The sequence below is a fragment of the Hylobates moloch genome, unplaced genomic scaffold, assembly GCF_009828535.3.
Source record: "Hylobates moloch isolate HMO894 unplaced genomic scaffold, HMol_V3 SCAFFOLD_2, whole genome shotgun sequence".
NCBI classification, from domain to species: domain Eukaryota; kingdom Metazoa; phylum Chordata; class Mammalia; order Primates; family Hylobatidae; genus Hylobates; species Hylobates moloch.
In genome coordinates, this window is record NW_026652277.1 from 13,493,122 (window position 1) to 13,509,208 (window position 16,087).

The 16,087-nt window shown below is 49.0% G+C and overlaps 1 protein-coding gene across 9 annotated transcripts in view; it reads left to right on the forward strand.

Annotated features, from left to right (window-relative positions):
• Positions 1–16,087, forward strand: part of LOC116472859 (phytanoyl-CoA dioxygenase, peroxisomal) — a 77,824-nt gene that overhangs the window by 53,827 nt on the left and 7,910 nt on the right. For 3 of the 9 annotated variants that reach the window (XR_009211178.1, XR_009211179.1, XM_058431826.1), the window contains exons 9-12: positions 9,443–9,515; positions 10,545–10,610; positions 10,712–10,807; positions 14,606–14,704. Coding sequence is in view for 7 of the 9 variants with exons in the window: in XM_058431826.1 (XP_058287809.1) it covers positions 9,443–9,515; positions 10,545–10,610; positions 10,712–10,807; positions 14,606–14,704 (334 nt within the window). In the remaining 2 variants the exon portion in view is untranslated. Of the gene's footprint in view, positions 1–9,442; positions 9,516–9,567; positions 10,152–10,544; positions 10,611–10,711; positions 10,808–14,605; positions 14,705–15,676; positions 16,079–16,087 lie in introns of those variants that run through there. The other 6 variants (XM_058431833.1, XM_058431824.1, XM_058431822.1 and 3 more) reach the window with 5 other exon arrangements.

The following is a 16,087-nucleotide window of genomic DNA, read 5'->3' on the forward strand; positions in this document are numbered from 1 at the left end:
TTTTTTTGTTGAGACAGAGTCTGGCTCTATCGCCCAGGCTGGAGTGCAGTGGTGAAATCACAGCTCATTGCAACCTCTGCCCGCCAGGCTCAAGTGATCCTCTGCCTCCGCCTCCTGAGTAGCTGGGACTACAGGTGTACATTATCTCATCCAGCTAATTTTTGTATTTTCTGTAGAGACGTGGTCTCACTTTGTTACCCAGGCTGGTCTTGAACTCCTGAGTGTGAGCAATTTGCCCTCCTTGGCCTCCCAAACTGCTGGGATTACAGGTGTGAGCCACTGTGCCCAGCTAATTTTTATATTTTTTTGTAGAGACCAGGATGGGGAGGGGGTGGTCTCACTGTGATGCCCAGGTTGGTTTTGAATTCCTGGGCTCAAGTGATCCTCCTGCTTCACCTTCCTGTGAGCCGCTGTGTCTGGCCGGTCCTCATATCCTAGAGCCGTGAGCCGTCAGTGGGCTTCTCACCCTCGAGTGTCATCTTCAGGAGCGGGGCTCTGGCCCACCAGGCCCAGATGCTCTTTAGGTCTCTGATGGGTCTATGTCCCAGCAATGGAGATGAGGGCAGTGGTGGACCAACAGAGCTGGGCACCAGAGCACCACTCTCAGGTCTGGGGCAGCTCAGAGAATCGGCAGTGATTCAGGTTCTTGGGTCAAAAGGCCAGAAGCTGCTGAGCAATGGGAGAGTATGGGGGTCGCAGCCAGATACTCAGGCACCAGGGTACAGGCCGCCATGTTGGCAAAGCAGGCCTCAGAGATGAAGGCTGGATAGAGGAGGCTGGGTCCTCTGCTGTGGTTACAGCGTGAGCTGCAGGGCAAAGACTTTCACTGCATTTCTTTGGGGAGAGAGAAGCCCCAGGCGACTCGCAGTTCACAGTCTCAAGCCCGAGGTGTCGGACTCTCAGCAGTCTTAGTGATGAGCTCCTTCTTCTGGTTCCATGGACAAGCATCCGATGAGTCCTGGCAGAGACCTGCCCAAGGTCCTCATCCCTGGCTGAAGTCACCCTTCCACCCCTCCTCCTCCTCCTCCTCAACCCTCCTTACCCTCTCTCTCCCCAAAAGGGTGAGGCTGTTTTCTGTCACTCAAAGAATAGAAGAGCCAATGACATTTTTATGCCCTTTCCCCAAGACCTGCCTCCGTGATTCTTTTTCAGGACAATTAAATCCTACCCATTCCAGGTGATCTTCCAGGACAATGGAGCCACCTACTCTCCCCTTTCATAACTAGCTTACTGTCCTCTACCATAGATTGATTGATTGATTGATTGATTGATTGATTGATTTATTTATTTATTTTTGAGATGGAGTCTCACTCTGTCACCCAGGTTGGAGTGCGGTGGTGCAATCTTGGCTCAATGCCACCTTTGCCACCTGGATTCAAGCAATTCTTCTTCCTTGGCCTCCCAAGTAGCTGGGATTACAGGTTCGCACCACCACACCCAGCTAATTTTTGTGTTTTTAGTAGAGATGGGGTTTCACCATGTTGACCAGGCTGGTCTCGAACTCCTGACCTCAGGCGATCCACCTGCCTCGGTCCCCCAAAGTGCTGTGATTATAGGCGTGAGCCACCACGCCCGGCCTTCAATGTGTTAATAACCTGTATAGCCGTAACAGTGCTCACCTCCTGAATTTCAACCCAGATATGGGGGATCTCATGGCAATACTCCTGCAGTTGTACAATGTCCCATTCTAGAAGCCTCTTTCAAAGCTCCTCTCAGCTAGCACATCCTATATCATAGTTGTGATTGTGGAGGACAAATGTTTTATGGCCTCCTTGTGTGGCATGTGGGGAAATGGTGATATGCCAGCGAGTTTACAATTTTCCCTATAGACCCAAGGAAGTCATTGGTCAAGCTGGGAAGAGGACACTTGGCTAGTGATGCTGATTCACTCTGGATGGAGATCTGGTATTTGCTAAGTGGACAGCTCCTGTCAGACTTAATCTCATGGGGGGACTTCTAGACACCATTGTCATGGAGACGGATCCTATTTCTGTTGCCTGAGAGGAGAAATACTATCTGGATGCTCTGGCTCAGCACTAGAGAACTGGGTCTTTCACAGGGAAATAAGGAACCAGAAAAAAATTCAGAAATGTGGTCCTGACTCACGGGACTCTCACTTTCCACACTCATCTGTGTCAACACAGTCAGCTCCGAGGGATGTCAAAGGAGTTAAAACATTTGTTGAAACTGTCACTCTCTTGCCCAACACACAAGCGTTTACATCGTATCTACAGCATTTCCTTCTTACTGCTCCTGAGACCTGAGGAAGGATGTTCATCTATATTCTCCCTGAGGCTCCTGGAGGCCGAGTTCTGAGGGTCCCCTGGTTCCAAGGTCACAATTTCCCCTTTTGGTACAGTCCTTATTTCATCCCTACCAAATGGGGGGCTCTCAGGAACATCATTAGTCCTCTGAGAATGAAGCGAAATGAAATAACAATATATTATTTTATTTATTTATTTTTGAGGCAGGGTCTTGCTCTGTTGCCCAGGCTGGAGTGCAGTGGCGCAATCATAGCTCACTGTAGCCTTGACCTCCCCAGCCTCGAGTGATCCTTCCCTGCTCAGCCTCAGGAGTAGCTGGGACTACAGGCGCCACCACACCTGGCTAAATTTTTTTTTTTTTTTTTTGAGACAGAGTTTCACTCTTGTTGCCCAGACTAGAGTGCAATGGCAGGATCTCGGCTCCCTGCAACCTCCATCTCCCAGGTTCAAGCAATTCTCCTACCTCAGCCTCCTGAGTAGCTGGGATTACAAGCATGCGCCACCACGCCCAGCTAATTTTGTATTTTTAGTAGAGATGGGGTTTCTCCATGTTGGTCAGGCTGGTCTCAAACTCCCGACCTCAGGTGATCTACCCACCTTGGTCTCCCAAAGTGCTGGGATTCCAGACATGAGCCACTGGGGTCTGCCTACACCTGGCTAATTTTTAAAGTTTCTGTAGAGACAGGGTCTCCCTGTGTTGCCCAGGCGGGTCTCAAACTCCTGGGCTCAAGCAGTCCTCCTGCCTCAGCCTCTCACAGTGCTGAAATTATAGGCATGAGCTACCATGCCTAGCCAACTATATATTCTTAATATGAGGTATATTAATGGGCTTTTGAATGTTTGTTTCAGGTTAACATTTATAAGTGGGCCATGGCATCCTCTGTGACCTCATTTACGTGAACACATTTCCCCAAGGGTCATTTCAACTTTACATAAGTTATGCCCTCAGTTCCTGGCAGACCAAGCGGTGTATTGAGTCAATGCCATTGTCAACACTCAACAAAGTTAAACAGGCAAAAAAGACTTCATTCAAGACTTTTGCAATCAGCCAGGCATGGTGGCTCATGCTTGTAATCCCAGCACTTAGGGAGGCTGAGGCAGGAGGATTGCTTGAGCCCAGGAGTTCGAGACCAGCCTGGGCAACATAGTGAGACCCCCGTCTCTATTTTAAAAATAATAATAGAGGAGAGAACCTGGGCTTGATTCTGCTGAACCAAAGAGCTGGAGTGGTTTAAAGAGCTGCAGGGGTTGGTAATCATAGGCCACTATGTTTGCTAATTGGTCTTCACAACTCAGAGTAAGGTGTCCGCTGAATTTATGCCCCTACCTTTCCACAGAGATCAGGATATAGGGTGCTACCTCCTTCAATGTTTACGTTTCAAAAAATGACCCCAGCCACATGTGGTGGTGCATGCCTGTAATCCTAGCATTTTGGGAGGCCAAGGCAGCAGGATTGCTTGAGCCCAGGAATTCAAGGCCATTCTGGGCAACATAGGGAGAGCTTGTTTCTACAAAATATCAAAAAATTAGCAGGGTATGGTGGCACATGCCTGCAGTCCCAGCTCCTCAGGAGGCTGAAGTGGGAGGATCACTTGAGCCTCCTCAAGGAGGTTGAGGCTGCAGTGAGCTGCGATCACACCACTGCACTCCAATGTGGGTGACAGAGTGAGACCCTGTCTCAAAAAAAAAAAAATATATATATATATATATATATACACTTAGGTAGGTCCTTGAGAAAGACATTTACTGGGTTGTGAAGCTGAAAGAAGTTGTGTAAATTTCAAAGGGTCAGAGAAAGAATTTGCAATTGTAAATTTTCTTTCTTTTTTCTTTTTATTTTTCTTTCTTTCTTTATTTTTTAGACAGGGTTTCACTCTGTCACCCAGGCTGGAGTGTGGTGGCCCAATCACGGCTCATTGCAGCCTCGAACTTCTGGGCTCAGGTGATCCTCCCACCTCAACCTCCTGAGTAGCTGGGACTGGAGGCGCACGCCATCACGCCCGGCTAATTTTTTAAAAAATATTATTTTAATAAGAGATGAGGTCTTGCTATGTTGCCCAAGCTGGTCTCAAACTTCTACACTCAAGCAATCCTCCTTACCTCGGCCTCCCAAAGTGCTGAGACTACCCACATGAGCCACCATGCCTGGCTACAATTCCAAGTTTTCTAAAGTGCTTCTGACAAGAAAAGGGAGGTCAGGGGCCTACGATTGGGAAGAAGCCTTCTAAAGTTTAGCCAGACTAGGGGGAGTGGTAAGGTCATCTTGATTATCTAAGTTCTTCATAAATGCACCCCAAATTTCATTTTTCTGCTTGGGAAAGACCTTAAGCCCAGTGATACATAAACTTGCCAATTTCAGGCTCCTGGATGTGTGCTTTCTTACGACTAGCCCATTGAAATGAGCTCATAAATGTTTTCTTTCAATACTTTCATACCAGAGTACTTTGGTTGATGAATTCAGCAAACATTTATGAAGCATCTGGTCTGTACCAGCACCATATTAGGTATGAACAAGGTGGCAACATCCCTTCAAAGAGATACCACAGCACTGAAGGAGATGGGTGAATAAATGAACATTTTAAATCTGATGTGAGGCCAGGTGCGGTGGCTTATGCTTGTAATTCCAGCACTTCGGGAGGCCATGGTGGTCTCATCACCTGAGTCAGGAGTTCAAGACCAGCCTGGCCAACATGCCGAAACCCGGTCTCTACTAATAATACAAAAATTAGCCGGGTGTAGTGGCACATGCCTGTAATCCCAGCTACTCAGGAGGCTGAGGCCGGAGAATCACTTGAACCCAGGAGGTGGAGGTTACACCGAGCCGAGATCCTGCCACTGCACTCCAGCCTGGGCAACGGTGGGAGATTCTGTCTAAAATAAATAAATAAATATAATCCGACAGTTCTAGAAATAGTAAACAGAGTTACACATGACCCAGGAATTCCACTTGTAGATATCTACTCAACAGAAATGAAAACATACGTCCACACAAAGACTTGTACACAAATGTGCACATCAGCATTATCCATGATTGCTGAAGGATGGAAACAACCCAAAGTCCATCACCTGATGAATGTGGTATATCCGTATAATGGAGTATTCTTCAGCCATAAAAAGGGATGAGGATTCCGGGTGTGGTGGCTCGCGCCTGTAATCCCAGCACTTTGGGAGGCTGAAGCTGGTGGATCACCTGAGGTCAGGGGTTCGAGACCAGCCTGGCCAACATGGTGAAACCCTGTCTCTACCAAAAATACAAAAATTAGCCAGGCGTGGTGGCTGGCGCCTGTAGTCCCAGCTACTCGGGAGGCTGAGGCAGGAGAATTGCTTAAATCTAGGAGGCGGAGGTTTCAGTGAGCCAAGATTGTGCCATTGCACTCCAGCCTGGGTGACAAGAGCAAAACTCCATCTCAAAAAAAAAAAAAAAAAGGCGGGGGAGGGATGAGGTATGGATGCATGCTACAACTGGATGTGCCTTGAAAATATTATGCTGAGTGAAAGAAACCAGTCATAAAAGGCCACAGATTTTAGGATTCTATTTACATGAAATGTCTAGAATAGGCCAATCCCCAGAGACAGACCAAAGATGAGTGATTGTCTAAGGTTTTGAGGTTAGGAAAAATGGGGAGTGACTGTTAATTTGTTTGAGGTTTCTTTTTGGGGTGATAAAAATGTCCTAAAATCGATTGTGGTAATGGTTGCACAATTTTGTGGATATACTAAAAACCATTGAATGTTACACTTTATTTATTTTTTGAGAAAAAATAATGATCCTGGGAATACAGGTGCACGCCACCGTGCCTGGCTAATTTTTGTATTTTTGTAGAGATGGGGTTTCACCATGTTGGCCAGGCTGGTTTTGAACTCCTGACCTCAGGTGATCACCCCCCTCGGCCTCCCACAGTGCTGGGATTACAGGGGTGAGCCACCGCAACTGGCTGAATGGTACACACTTTAAATGGGTGAATTGCATGGTATGTTCATTGTATCTCAAAAAAAAAGTTACAAAAATATACATTTATACATATACATACATACATTACCAAATGTAAAAACAGCTTCAGGATACTCATCTATATGGGTCAAGGGCATGATATTCAGGCAGACTTCAAAGAGGAGGTGATGACTGAGATGAACTTGGACAAGGGTTTCTAAAACCCTCCTGGAATGGAAAACATTGTCAAAAGGCCCAGAGAAGTGAGGCCTTCTTGAAGAACTGCAGGCAGCTGTGTATTCCAGCACACAGGAGCCCATGGAGGGGAAGGGGTAGGAAGGAGCTGGCCTTCATCTCTGTGAGATGGTGCAGTATGACAGTTATGACACAGACCCAGGGCCAGGCTACCCGGCGTTCAGTCCCAGCCCCGGACTTGCCCAGCTGCATGGCCTTGGGCAAGTCTTCTGTCTATGCCTTAATCCCCTCCTCTGTCACAAGGATGAGGGTGAGGATTAGAGTTAATGCACCCAAAGTCCTTGAATGGCACCTGGCATGTCCTGAGCATTGCATACATGTTTGCTAACGTGACACAATAATGAACTGTGGAGTGCTTTTAAGCAGGGAAATGACCTGAAGGTTGTTCAGGAAGGCCATCCTCCCAGCGACATGGAGGCTTAGACAAGGCTGTCACCATCGTCTGGGGGAGAAATTATGTCTGGGAAAGGCAGGAGCAGGGGAACGGGCAAGAGCAGAGGGCATTTCAAAAGATCTAAGCTATAGAATCACCAGGGCCTGATGACTAAGGAGCTGGGCTGTGAGGGGCGAGGCTGTGCATTTCTGATGGCTCCGGAGCTTCTGGTTTGAATAGCTGGGGATGAACGGTGAGCTCATTCACAGAGATGGAGAAAACAGAAAAAAGAGAAATCTCAAAGGAGATGTCTTTGGACAAATTCAGTATACAGTACTTGTGTGTTTTTCTGTTTGTTTGTTTTTGAGACGGAGTCTCGCTCTGTCACCAGGCTGGAGTGCAGTGGCGCGATCTCGGCTCACTGCAACCTGCGCCTCTCGGGTTCAAGCGATTCTCCTGCCTCCGCCTCTCGAGTAGCTGGGACTGCAGGCACGTGCCACCATGCAAGCTAATTTTTGTGTTTTTTTTAGTAGAGACAGGGTTTCACCATGTTGGCCAGGATGGTCTCGATCTCCTGACCTTATGATCTGCCCGCCTCGGCCTCCCAAACTGCTGAGATTATAGGCATGAGCCACCATGCCCAGCTGAAAAAATTTTTTAAAATGATTTACCCAAGGCTGACTGGCCAGTGACGAGCACAGGTGCCTGGTGCATAGCAGCAGGTGTTCAGTACAAGTTTGTGGCTGAAACAAATGGAACTAAAAAGGCACAAGTGGACTTAGGGCATCGAGGATGTCACGGGTGTTTCACATGTCCGCTTTCTCACTCGGACGTCCCATCAAAATCACTCAGACCTGTGTCTGTCCCTCCCCTCTCCCAGTGACATCTAGTTCATTTGATAGATTAGCCCTGTGTCCCTGTCCTCATGCATTTGCTCCTGGGTCAGCCGTGCCGAGCCCTTGCTCCCCTGTTCAGTGCAGGCCAGTCAGTATCCCAGGGGAGCCCACGTAGGGCCACCCAGCATAGCCATCAACCCCATTTTCTTCCACTGGAAACCAACCCTTGATTTTGTTTACTCTGCCTCAGTTATTTTTTTTTTGTCTGAACATTCTTTTCCTGGCTGATGGTAAAGTCCATGCGGGATGTAAACATGAAAGTCTTTCTTTCTTTTTTTCTTTTTTTTTTTAAACAGAGTCTCGCTGTCACCCAGGCTGGAGTGCAGTGGTGACACTATCTTTGTTCACTGCATCCCCTGCCTCCCGGGTTCAAGCAATTCACCTGTCTCAGCCTCCCAAATAGCTGGGATCACAGGTGCCCACCACCACACCCAGCTAATTGTTGTATTTTTAGTAGAGACAAGCTTTCACCATGTTGGCCAGGCTGGTCTTAAACTCCTGACCCCAGGTGATCCACCCGCCTTGGCCTCCCAAACTGCTGGGATTACAAGCATGAGCCACTGTGCCCAGCCTTTTTTTTTTTTTTTTTTTGAGACAAAGTCTCGCTCTGTCACCCAGGCTGGAGTGCAGTGGCACAATCTTGGCTCACTGCAACCTCTGCCTCCTGGGTCCAAGCGATTCTCCTGCCTCAGCCTCCTGAGTAACTGGGATTACAGGTTCATGACACCGTTCCCAGCTAATTTTTGTATTTTTAGTAGAGATGGGGTTTTGCCATATTGGCCAGGCTGGTCTGGAACTCCTGGCCTCAAATGATCCACCCACCTCAGCCTCCCAAAGTGCTGAGATTACAGGCATGAGCCACCACGCCTGACTGAAAGTCTTTCTTTTTTTAAATAGACATGGGGGTCTTGCTATGTTGCCCAGGCTTGTCTCCAACTCCTGGCCTCAAGTGATCCTCCTGCCTCAGCCTCCCAAAGGGCTGGGATTCCAGGCATGAGCCACTTTGCTCAGCCAACATGAAAGTCTTATAAGAGGGGAGCTTCAGGTAGGTATGGGCTGAGTTCTACGTCTAGTGATGGTTCCCATTAGAAAAACGTTAAACAATGCCCGAAGGCTGACAGCAAAGAGTTGATGATGGTTCCTAATAAAGGCACCATCAGGAACACATCTCCAAAGGGACTGAGCTCCGATGGCCATGTTGGTGTTGATTTCATTAGCGGTCCCATTTCTGGGAACCCATTTCCTCCCCTACATGGAGTATGATGTGTGTCATCCTAGAGACGCAGGATTAGCTGTGGAGCTTTTCAGATACCTGCCCTCCTCCCCTTCCACTGTGGAAGGTGATTGACTCTCTTGCTGTTTTTAATTTTTACATTTTTATTTTATTTTATATGTATTTATTTTTTTGAGACAGAGTCTTGCTCTGTCACCTCAACTGGAGTGTAGTGGCGTGGTCTTGGCTCACTGCAACCTCTGCCTCCCGGGTTCAAGTGATTCTCTTGCCTCAGCCTCCTGAGTGGCTGGGATTACAGATGCCCGCCATTATGCCTGGCTAATTTTTTTTTGTATTTTTAATAGAGACAGGGTTTCACCATGTTGGCCAGGCTGGTCTCGAACTCCTGACCTCAGGTGATCTGCCTGCCTCGGCCTCCCAAAGTGCGGGGGTTCCAGGCGTGAGCCACTGCGGGAAGGCGATTGACTCTTGGCCTTGCTGTCTTTAAAGGGCTCTGGGACCTGCGGCCCCAGGGGTTTGTGTTTGGCTTGGCAGCGAGCATCAGCTGGGAGCAGTGCATCAGGTAAGGTGTTCTCTGGTCGCTGTCAGCATGACTCACACGTCTGTGTGTCACCCTGATGGGTATTCCAGTCATTATGAGCCCTGCTTGCTTGACATTTAGATCAAAACTCTCCCATTGAGCCCCTCTTCCTCCTTGCCCCCACCCATGCTTCAACCCTGAGGACCGGGGCCCTAACGTCCCTGGAGCAGGTGCCAGGACCTCCTTGACACAGCCCTTGGCCTCTGGAACCCTGACTGTTAGGATGAGCCCTTCCCAGCAGCAGATCCCCAGACACGGACATTGGAAAGGCCACTCTGAGACCGTCCCACCCAGGGGCCTAACTACAAGCTCTGCTCCTGGAGACATTTGCCAGGTGCCAAAAACATCTCCAGTGCTCCGTCCAGGAGCAGCCAATGGAGAGGGCAGCCCGGCCCCCTCTTCCTCTCCCCCAGTGGCATCCCAGCCTCCTGCCTCTCTCTTCCCTCCCCCGCCTTCCTCCCTCTTGCCTGGGCTGCCTGCCTCAGAAGTGGGGACCCAGGAGGGTGCAGGACGCCTGGTCTGCCCTGTGGGTCCTGGACGGAGCCCCTACCTCTGCAAAGATGACTTGGAGACAGGCCGTCCTGCTGTCTTGCTTCTCCGCTGTGGTGCTCGTGTCTAGTGAGTACGGGAGGGTCAAGGAGGAGGGTGTTAGTTACACGGTAAGGGATACTTGCCATGCACAGGTAAGGCTGCTTAGGTGATGCAGGTAGAAAGGGGTATGCTTATTGTTAAGGGGTGTGTGTGTGTGTGTGTGTGTGTGTGTGTGTGTGTGTGTAGGACACAATGTAATACAGAAAAAAAAAAAAAGAAACAAAATAGAAAAAAAAACCCAAGCCAATCTGCTTGGTGGGTTCCTGGGGAGATTGGCTCTGCAGCTGGTATGTGAGAAACCACGGGCCCCTTTCCAGGCCCTGGCAGGATGCTTAGCCTGGAAAGCAGGATGGGGGCTCAGCTCAGGATCTGGGCTCCCCCTCTGACACTGCAGCCTCACTCTGTGCCCTTGTCCTGCAGTGCTGAGAGAGGGAACCAGTGCATCTGTGGGGACCACACAGGCAGCGGGAGAAGAGGCGAGTGAAGGTGAGTGCAGGGGCCGCCCACGGGGCAGGGCAGGTGCAGCCAGTGAAGCAGCAGCCCCGACACCCCCACGCTGCTGGTGACAGGCCTCTCCTGGGTTTCAGATGCAAAACAGAAGATTTTCATGCAGGAATCAGATGCCTCGAATTTCCTCAAGAGGCGCGGCAAGCGGTCCCCCAAGTCCCGAAATGAGGTCAATGGTAAGGATGCTGGAGGGACCCCCCACCCCATCACCACCTCTGCTCGCACCTCCCGGCTCCTCCTCTCCCACAGTCAGCCGGGCAGCAGGATGCAGCTGGGCACCGAGGGCTCACCCCAGGGTATCAAAGGGACTGCAGCTCTGAATGAGAAATTACACCCTATTTCCTGACGGTAGGTTGTATATTGGATTGAATACTTTGTCAGGGTAAGTAGGCCCCACCTCTGCAAAGATGACTTGGAGATAGGTCCTCTTGTCCTGCTTCTTGGCCATGATGCTACATTAAATGCACCTAACAGGGATAAGATGCATTAGATTTCAGAAAGGTGTAGAGAGGGAAACCCATGTTCTGGTCTGGAGGGGACCCACACATTAGTGTGCGCTTTGCGGGTACTGGCCCAGCACACCTTCTGTATAAGACCAACAGCGTCGCACATGGGGAAGGCACAGGACACTGGGTGCTGAGAAATGTGGGTTTGGGGACAGCTGTGCTGCTAAGTGGCCTTGGCTACTTCCTCCCTCTGTTCCTAATTTCCTTATTTATAAGCCTCTGAAAGAGCTGTGTTCAGCCAACAGAGTTTTTTTTTTAAGTTTTCGTTTTCAACGTATTGGGGTGAGCCTGTCTGCTGCACAGCCTGCTGTAGGGCCTGTGGAGCCCCGGCTTCAGGGTCCTCATGCCCTTCACCTGCCAACCCCTGAGGGCATTTGAGTTTCTACTCCTGAACCTGCTTCTTCCAAGACGATGAGCTCAGACCGTATCGCCCGAGTCTCTGGCTCGAGTCTTTCGTCCTCGTGCCTCTGCGTGAATGAACTCTTTGTATTCTTCAGGGCACTCAGCAAGGTGACTTGCTTGGTAAAAATAACAGGACTGTTTTCAAATGATGGGAAGAACAGAGATAGAAATGCTTGGAGATGAAATTTCTTTTTTTTAAAAAAATTGAATAAGTATAACCATGCTAGGAACTAGGCCTCATACAACTTGAGATTTAAAAGTTGGCCAGCGTCAAGAAGTACTGAAAGGTTGGGAGGGGGGCTGGACTGTTTTTGATCAAATTGGGAGAAGCAATCTTCTGGCAGACTTCCAGGGGAAACAGGCATGATTTTAGGCCGGGCAAATAGCTTCTGTCCTTTTTTGAGATGGAGTTCACTCTGTCGCCTAGGCTGGAGTACAGTGGCAGGATCTTGGCTCACTGCAACCTCCACCTCTCAGGTTCAGGTGATACTCCTGCCTCAGCCTCCCAAGTAGCTGGGATTACAGGCGCCTGCCACCACGCCTGGCTAATTTTTGTAGAGACGGAATTTTGCCATGATGGCCAGGCTAGTCTCGAACTCCTGACCTCCGGTGACCCACCCGCCTCAGCCTCTTAAAGTGCTGAGATTACAGGCATGAGCCACCGTGCATGGCCTCTTCTGTCCTCTTAAGCGGACTCCAAACAATGAGCTACACCATTTAGCCTGAAGTGCCTCACCTCGGACAGAAGCTCAGTGTGTCAATTAGTCATGGGAGGTGCAGGACAGCCTGGTGAACACCCAGGATTGTGCATGAATGCATCTGCTGTCATCTAGTCAACTCCTGTGGGTGGCAGGAGGGCAGTGCCCAGTGATCCCTCAGGTTGGATAAACGGCAGGTGACAGACACTTCAATCAACTTGAATTTGGAATCAGGAGACAGGCATCTGACATCTCTAAGCCTCTGGGATAAAGGTGAAGGATACTTTAGGGTGAAAAGAGAGTGTGATGAATGCGTGTTCTTGAGAAGGAACGTACACAACGCACAGAATGACGCATAGTATAAAATTACTATCTTGTCCTGAGGATTAAATTGTTCTTATTCATTACCTCAAAGCTGCAGTTTGTGGCACCTCTGAAAAGGCCACTTGGGAAGATTGTTTCCTGTCCCAAGTACACAGGGGACAGAGAATGCTTCTTTAGGAATAGGCAGTGACTTACTAAGTACCTGCTTCCTAAACCCTGAGCCTCCGCACCTCCCATAACGGCTTTCTGGCACTTGGAGCAACATCAGGACCCACAGTGGGTGAGAAGAGGGAAGCTGAGCCAGCAGTAGCGTGTGGGAGCCTGGTGCCCTAGCTCTGCGCCAACCTGCCGTGTGACCTCTGTTAGGTCATGCACGTCTCTGAGCCTGAATCCCCTCTGAGAAATGTGCGGATGCCGAGTGAGAGGTGGGGCATGGCTATGGATGGGATAACCAACCCCTCTGCCAGACTCAAGTTTCCTGCAACTAAGTAGGTAGCGGCAGACGTTTGGGAAGAAACATTCCAGACGTCTGGAATCTGCACTAAGCCCAGTTCACAGCTAACTTGATTTTTAATCTGAGTTAACTTAATAGAAAAGTAACAGAAATAACTAGTATTTATATAATTCATTAATTAATGTAAGCGTCTTACTTCCAAGAAGGATTTGAGATGGTTTCTATGTGTTTGTTTGTTTATTTATTTATTTTGAGACAGAGTCTCGCTCTGTTGCCCAGGCTGGAGTGCAGTGGCGCAATCTCAACCTCCACCTCCCTGGTTCAAGCAATTCTCCTGCCTCAGCCTCCCAAGTAGCTGGGATTATAGGCACCTGCCACCACACCTGGCTAATTTTTGTATTTTTAGTAGAGTTGGGGTTTTGCCATGTTGGCCAGGCTGGCCTTGAACTCCTGACCTCAAGCAATCCGCCCACCTCGGCCTCCCAAAGTGCTGGGATTACAGGCGTGAGCCACTGCACCCGGCCTGAGATGGTTTCCAATATTACCATTTTGCAAAGACTTTTCGTGGTTTCTCCCAGCACCTCTGTAATGTGGGTTGGGGGTAGGGAACCATGACTTTCCCCAGTTTCTCTGCTTCCTTCATCACCCCCCAGCCTCCGTCTTGCACTTCAGAGTTGACGGGGCAAAAAAACAGTACCTCCGTCTCCCCCATTTGGTGTGAGGGGAATCCCAGCGTGAGACTGTGACGCATGCTGAGGGACTGGTTCTTCCTGCCCTAGACGTGGCCTCCCTGGCTTCATGGGTTTCTCCAGTTGAAGCTCGTGTTGGGGGAAATACCTTGAAAGTAGATAGCTTTATATCGTTTCCTCCAGATAACTGGGCATTTTTATTCCAACAGCTGTAATGCTTCGTAAAACTTGTCTTACATCTTTCTCCTTATTGAACTATAGGTCTCTTAAGCAGAGGGAAGGATTTTATTTTATTTTATTTTTTTGAGACAGGGTCTCACTCTGTTGCCTAAGGTGGAGTGCAGCAGTACAGTCATAGCTCACTGCAGCCTTGAACTCCCGGCCTCAAGCAACCCTCCTGCTTTAGCCTCCCTAGTAGCTAAGCTCACAGGCGTGAGCCACCATACCTGGCTGGAGGGACGGAATCTTTCTTACTCGGCTTTTTAATTCCAGTGCTTAGCCTACATCCTGGCCGTGATAAGTGCTCGAAAATGTTGAATGGATGTGAGATTAAGTTGGATTGTTCCTTTACAGAATTCATTTCTGATCATGGGATTTCTGGTTTCCAAGTGGCCTGGTATACTTGGATACACCGCCAACTTTATAATCAGAGCTAAATCACTTTACTCTTTGGGGCCTCTGTCTTCTCATCTGCAAATGAGGCAGCTGGATCAGACAATCACCTTCAAGTTCTAAAGTCTATGTCAGGAGTAAATAATTTCAGGGGAGTCTCCAACCACAATCCCCCACAAACCACTCATCCCCCAACCAGATGTGACTTCTCAGATGACCTGTGCTCCCTTAAGTGTGTGCCCCTAAATGTCCTCATTCTTGAGGGGCAAGTCTTCTTTTCCTTTCACAGCGGAAAACAGGCAGAAGCTTCGGGCTGATGAGCTGCGGAGAGAATATTACGAGGAACAAAGGAATGAATTTGAGAACTTCGTGGAGGAACAAAATGATGGTAAGAGCTCTTCAGCCAGTGTCTTCAGGGAGGTGGAGCTTTGGGAGGAAATCACATGGTTTGCTTTCTCTCCTTCTACCCAGCTTTTTTTTTTTTTTCTTTTTTTGAGATGAAGTCTTGCTCTGTTGCCCAGGCTGGCATGCAGTGGTGCGATCTTGGCTCACTGCAACCTCCACCTCCCAAATTCAAGCGATTCTCCTGCCTCAGCCTCCGGAGTAGCTGGGATTACAGATGCCCCTAGCTAATTTTTGTATATTTAGTAAAGACAGGGCTTTGCCATGTTGGCCAGGCTGGTATTGAACTTTTAATTGGAGGAGGGAAGAAAGGGAAGGTCTACTTTCAATTCATATCCACGAGAGCCTTGAAAAGAAGGGAGGGCCGGGCACAGTGGCTCATGCCTGTAATCCCAGCACTTTGGGAGGCCGAGGCGGGTGGATCACCTGAGGTCAGGAGTTTGAGACCAGCCTGGCCAACATGGCAAAACCCCATCTCTACTAAAAATACAAAAATTAGCTGGGCGTGGTGGCGGGTGCCTGTAATCCCAGCTACTTGGGAGGCTGAGGCTGGAGAATTGTTTGAACTCGGGAGGTAGAGGTTGCAGTGAGCAGAGATTGTGCCACTTCACTCCAGCCTGGGCAACAAAAGCGAAACTCCATCTCAAAAAAATAAAATAAAATAAAATAAAATAAAAAGAAGGGAGAAAAATGGCTACACAGAACTTGAGAAGGTGTGGAAGGGGACAGAATACCCTTATTTCCGTTGGTTTGGGGGCTGTGGGGATGGGGCAACTGTTTGCTAACTGTGTGGATATAAAACTCCTTTCCCTCCCTCTTCCTGTTTGGGCATCACCGCGCTGGTCTGTGTTCTCCGTCTAAGCACCAAAACTTCGGCTTAGCTCTGGTAGGATCGTATTGGGCAGATTCCACACTCACTCGCATGTGCCTTATATTCATGTCAATGTCCTGGCTCCAGGTCCTACTCCATCCTGGAAAATCAAGGCCTTCATTGACCTATTCAGTGTACTCAGCATCTTTACTGACTGGCAGAAGCAAGCCAGGAAAACTGAACTCAGAAAACAGCTTGCTTTCTACCCTCTCACCCCACCCGCCGCATCAACATCTACAGCCTATCTTCAGGCTCCAACTCATCCAAAAGCATCAGATCCCCTGAAAATTTTTACATGGTTTTCTTGTGGCTTTATGCTTCTCCTATTTGTATCCTTTTCGCTAAGCCTTGGTCTTTTCCTTACTAGCAAAAAATAAAGAGTAGGAAAGGCCCAAGGAGGCCAGGAGTTTTGAGGGGCTGAGGTGGGCGGATCACTTGAGGTCAGGAGTTTGAGACTAGCCTAGCCAACATGGTGAAACCCCGTCTCTACTAAAAATA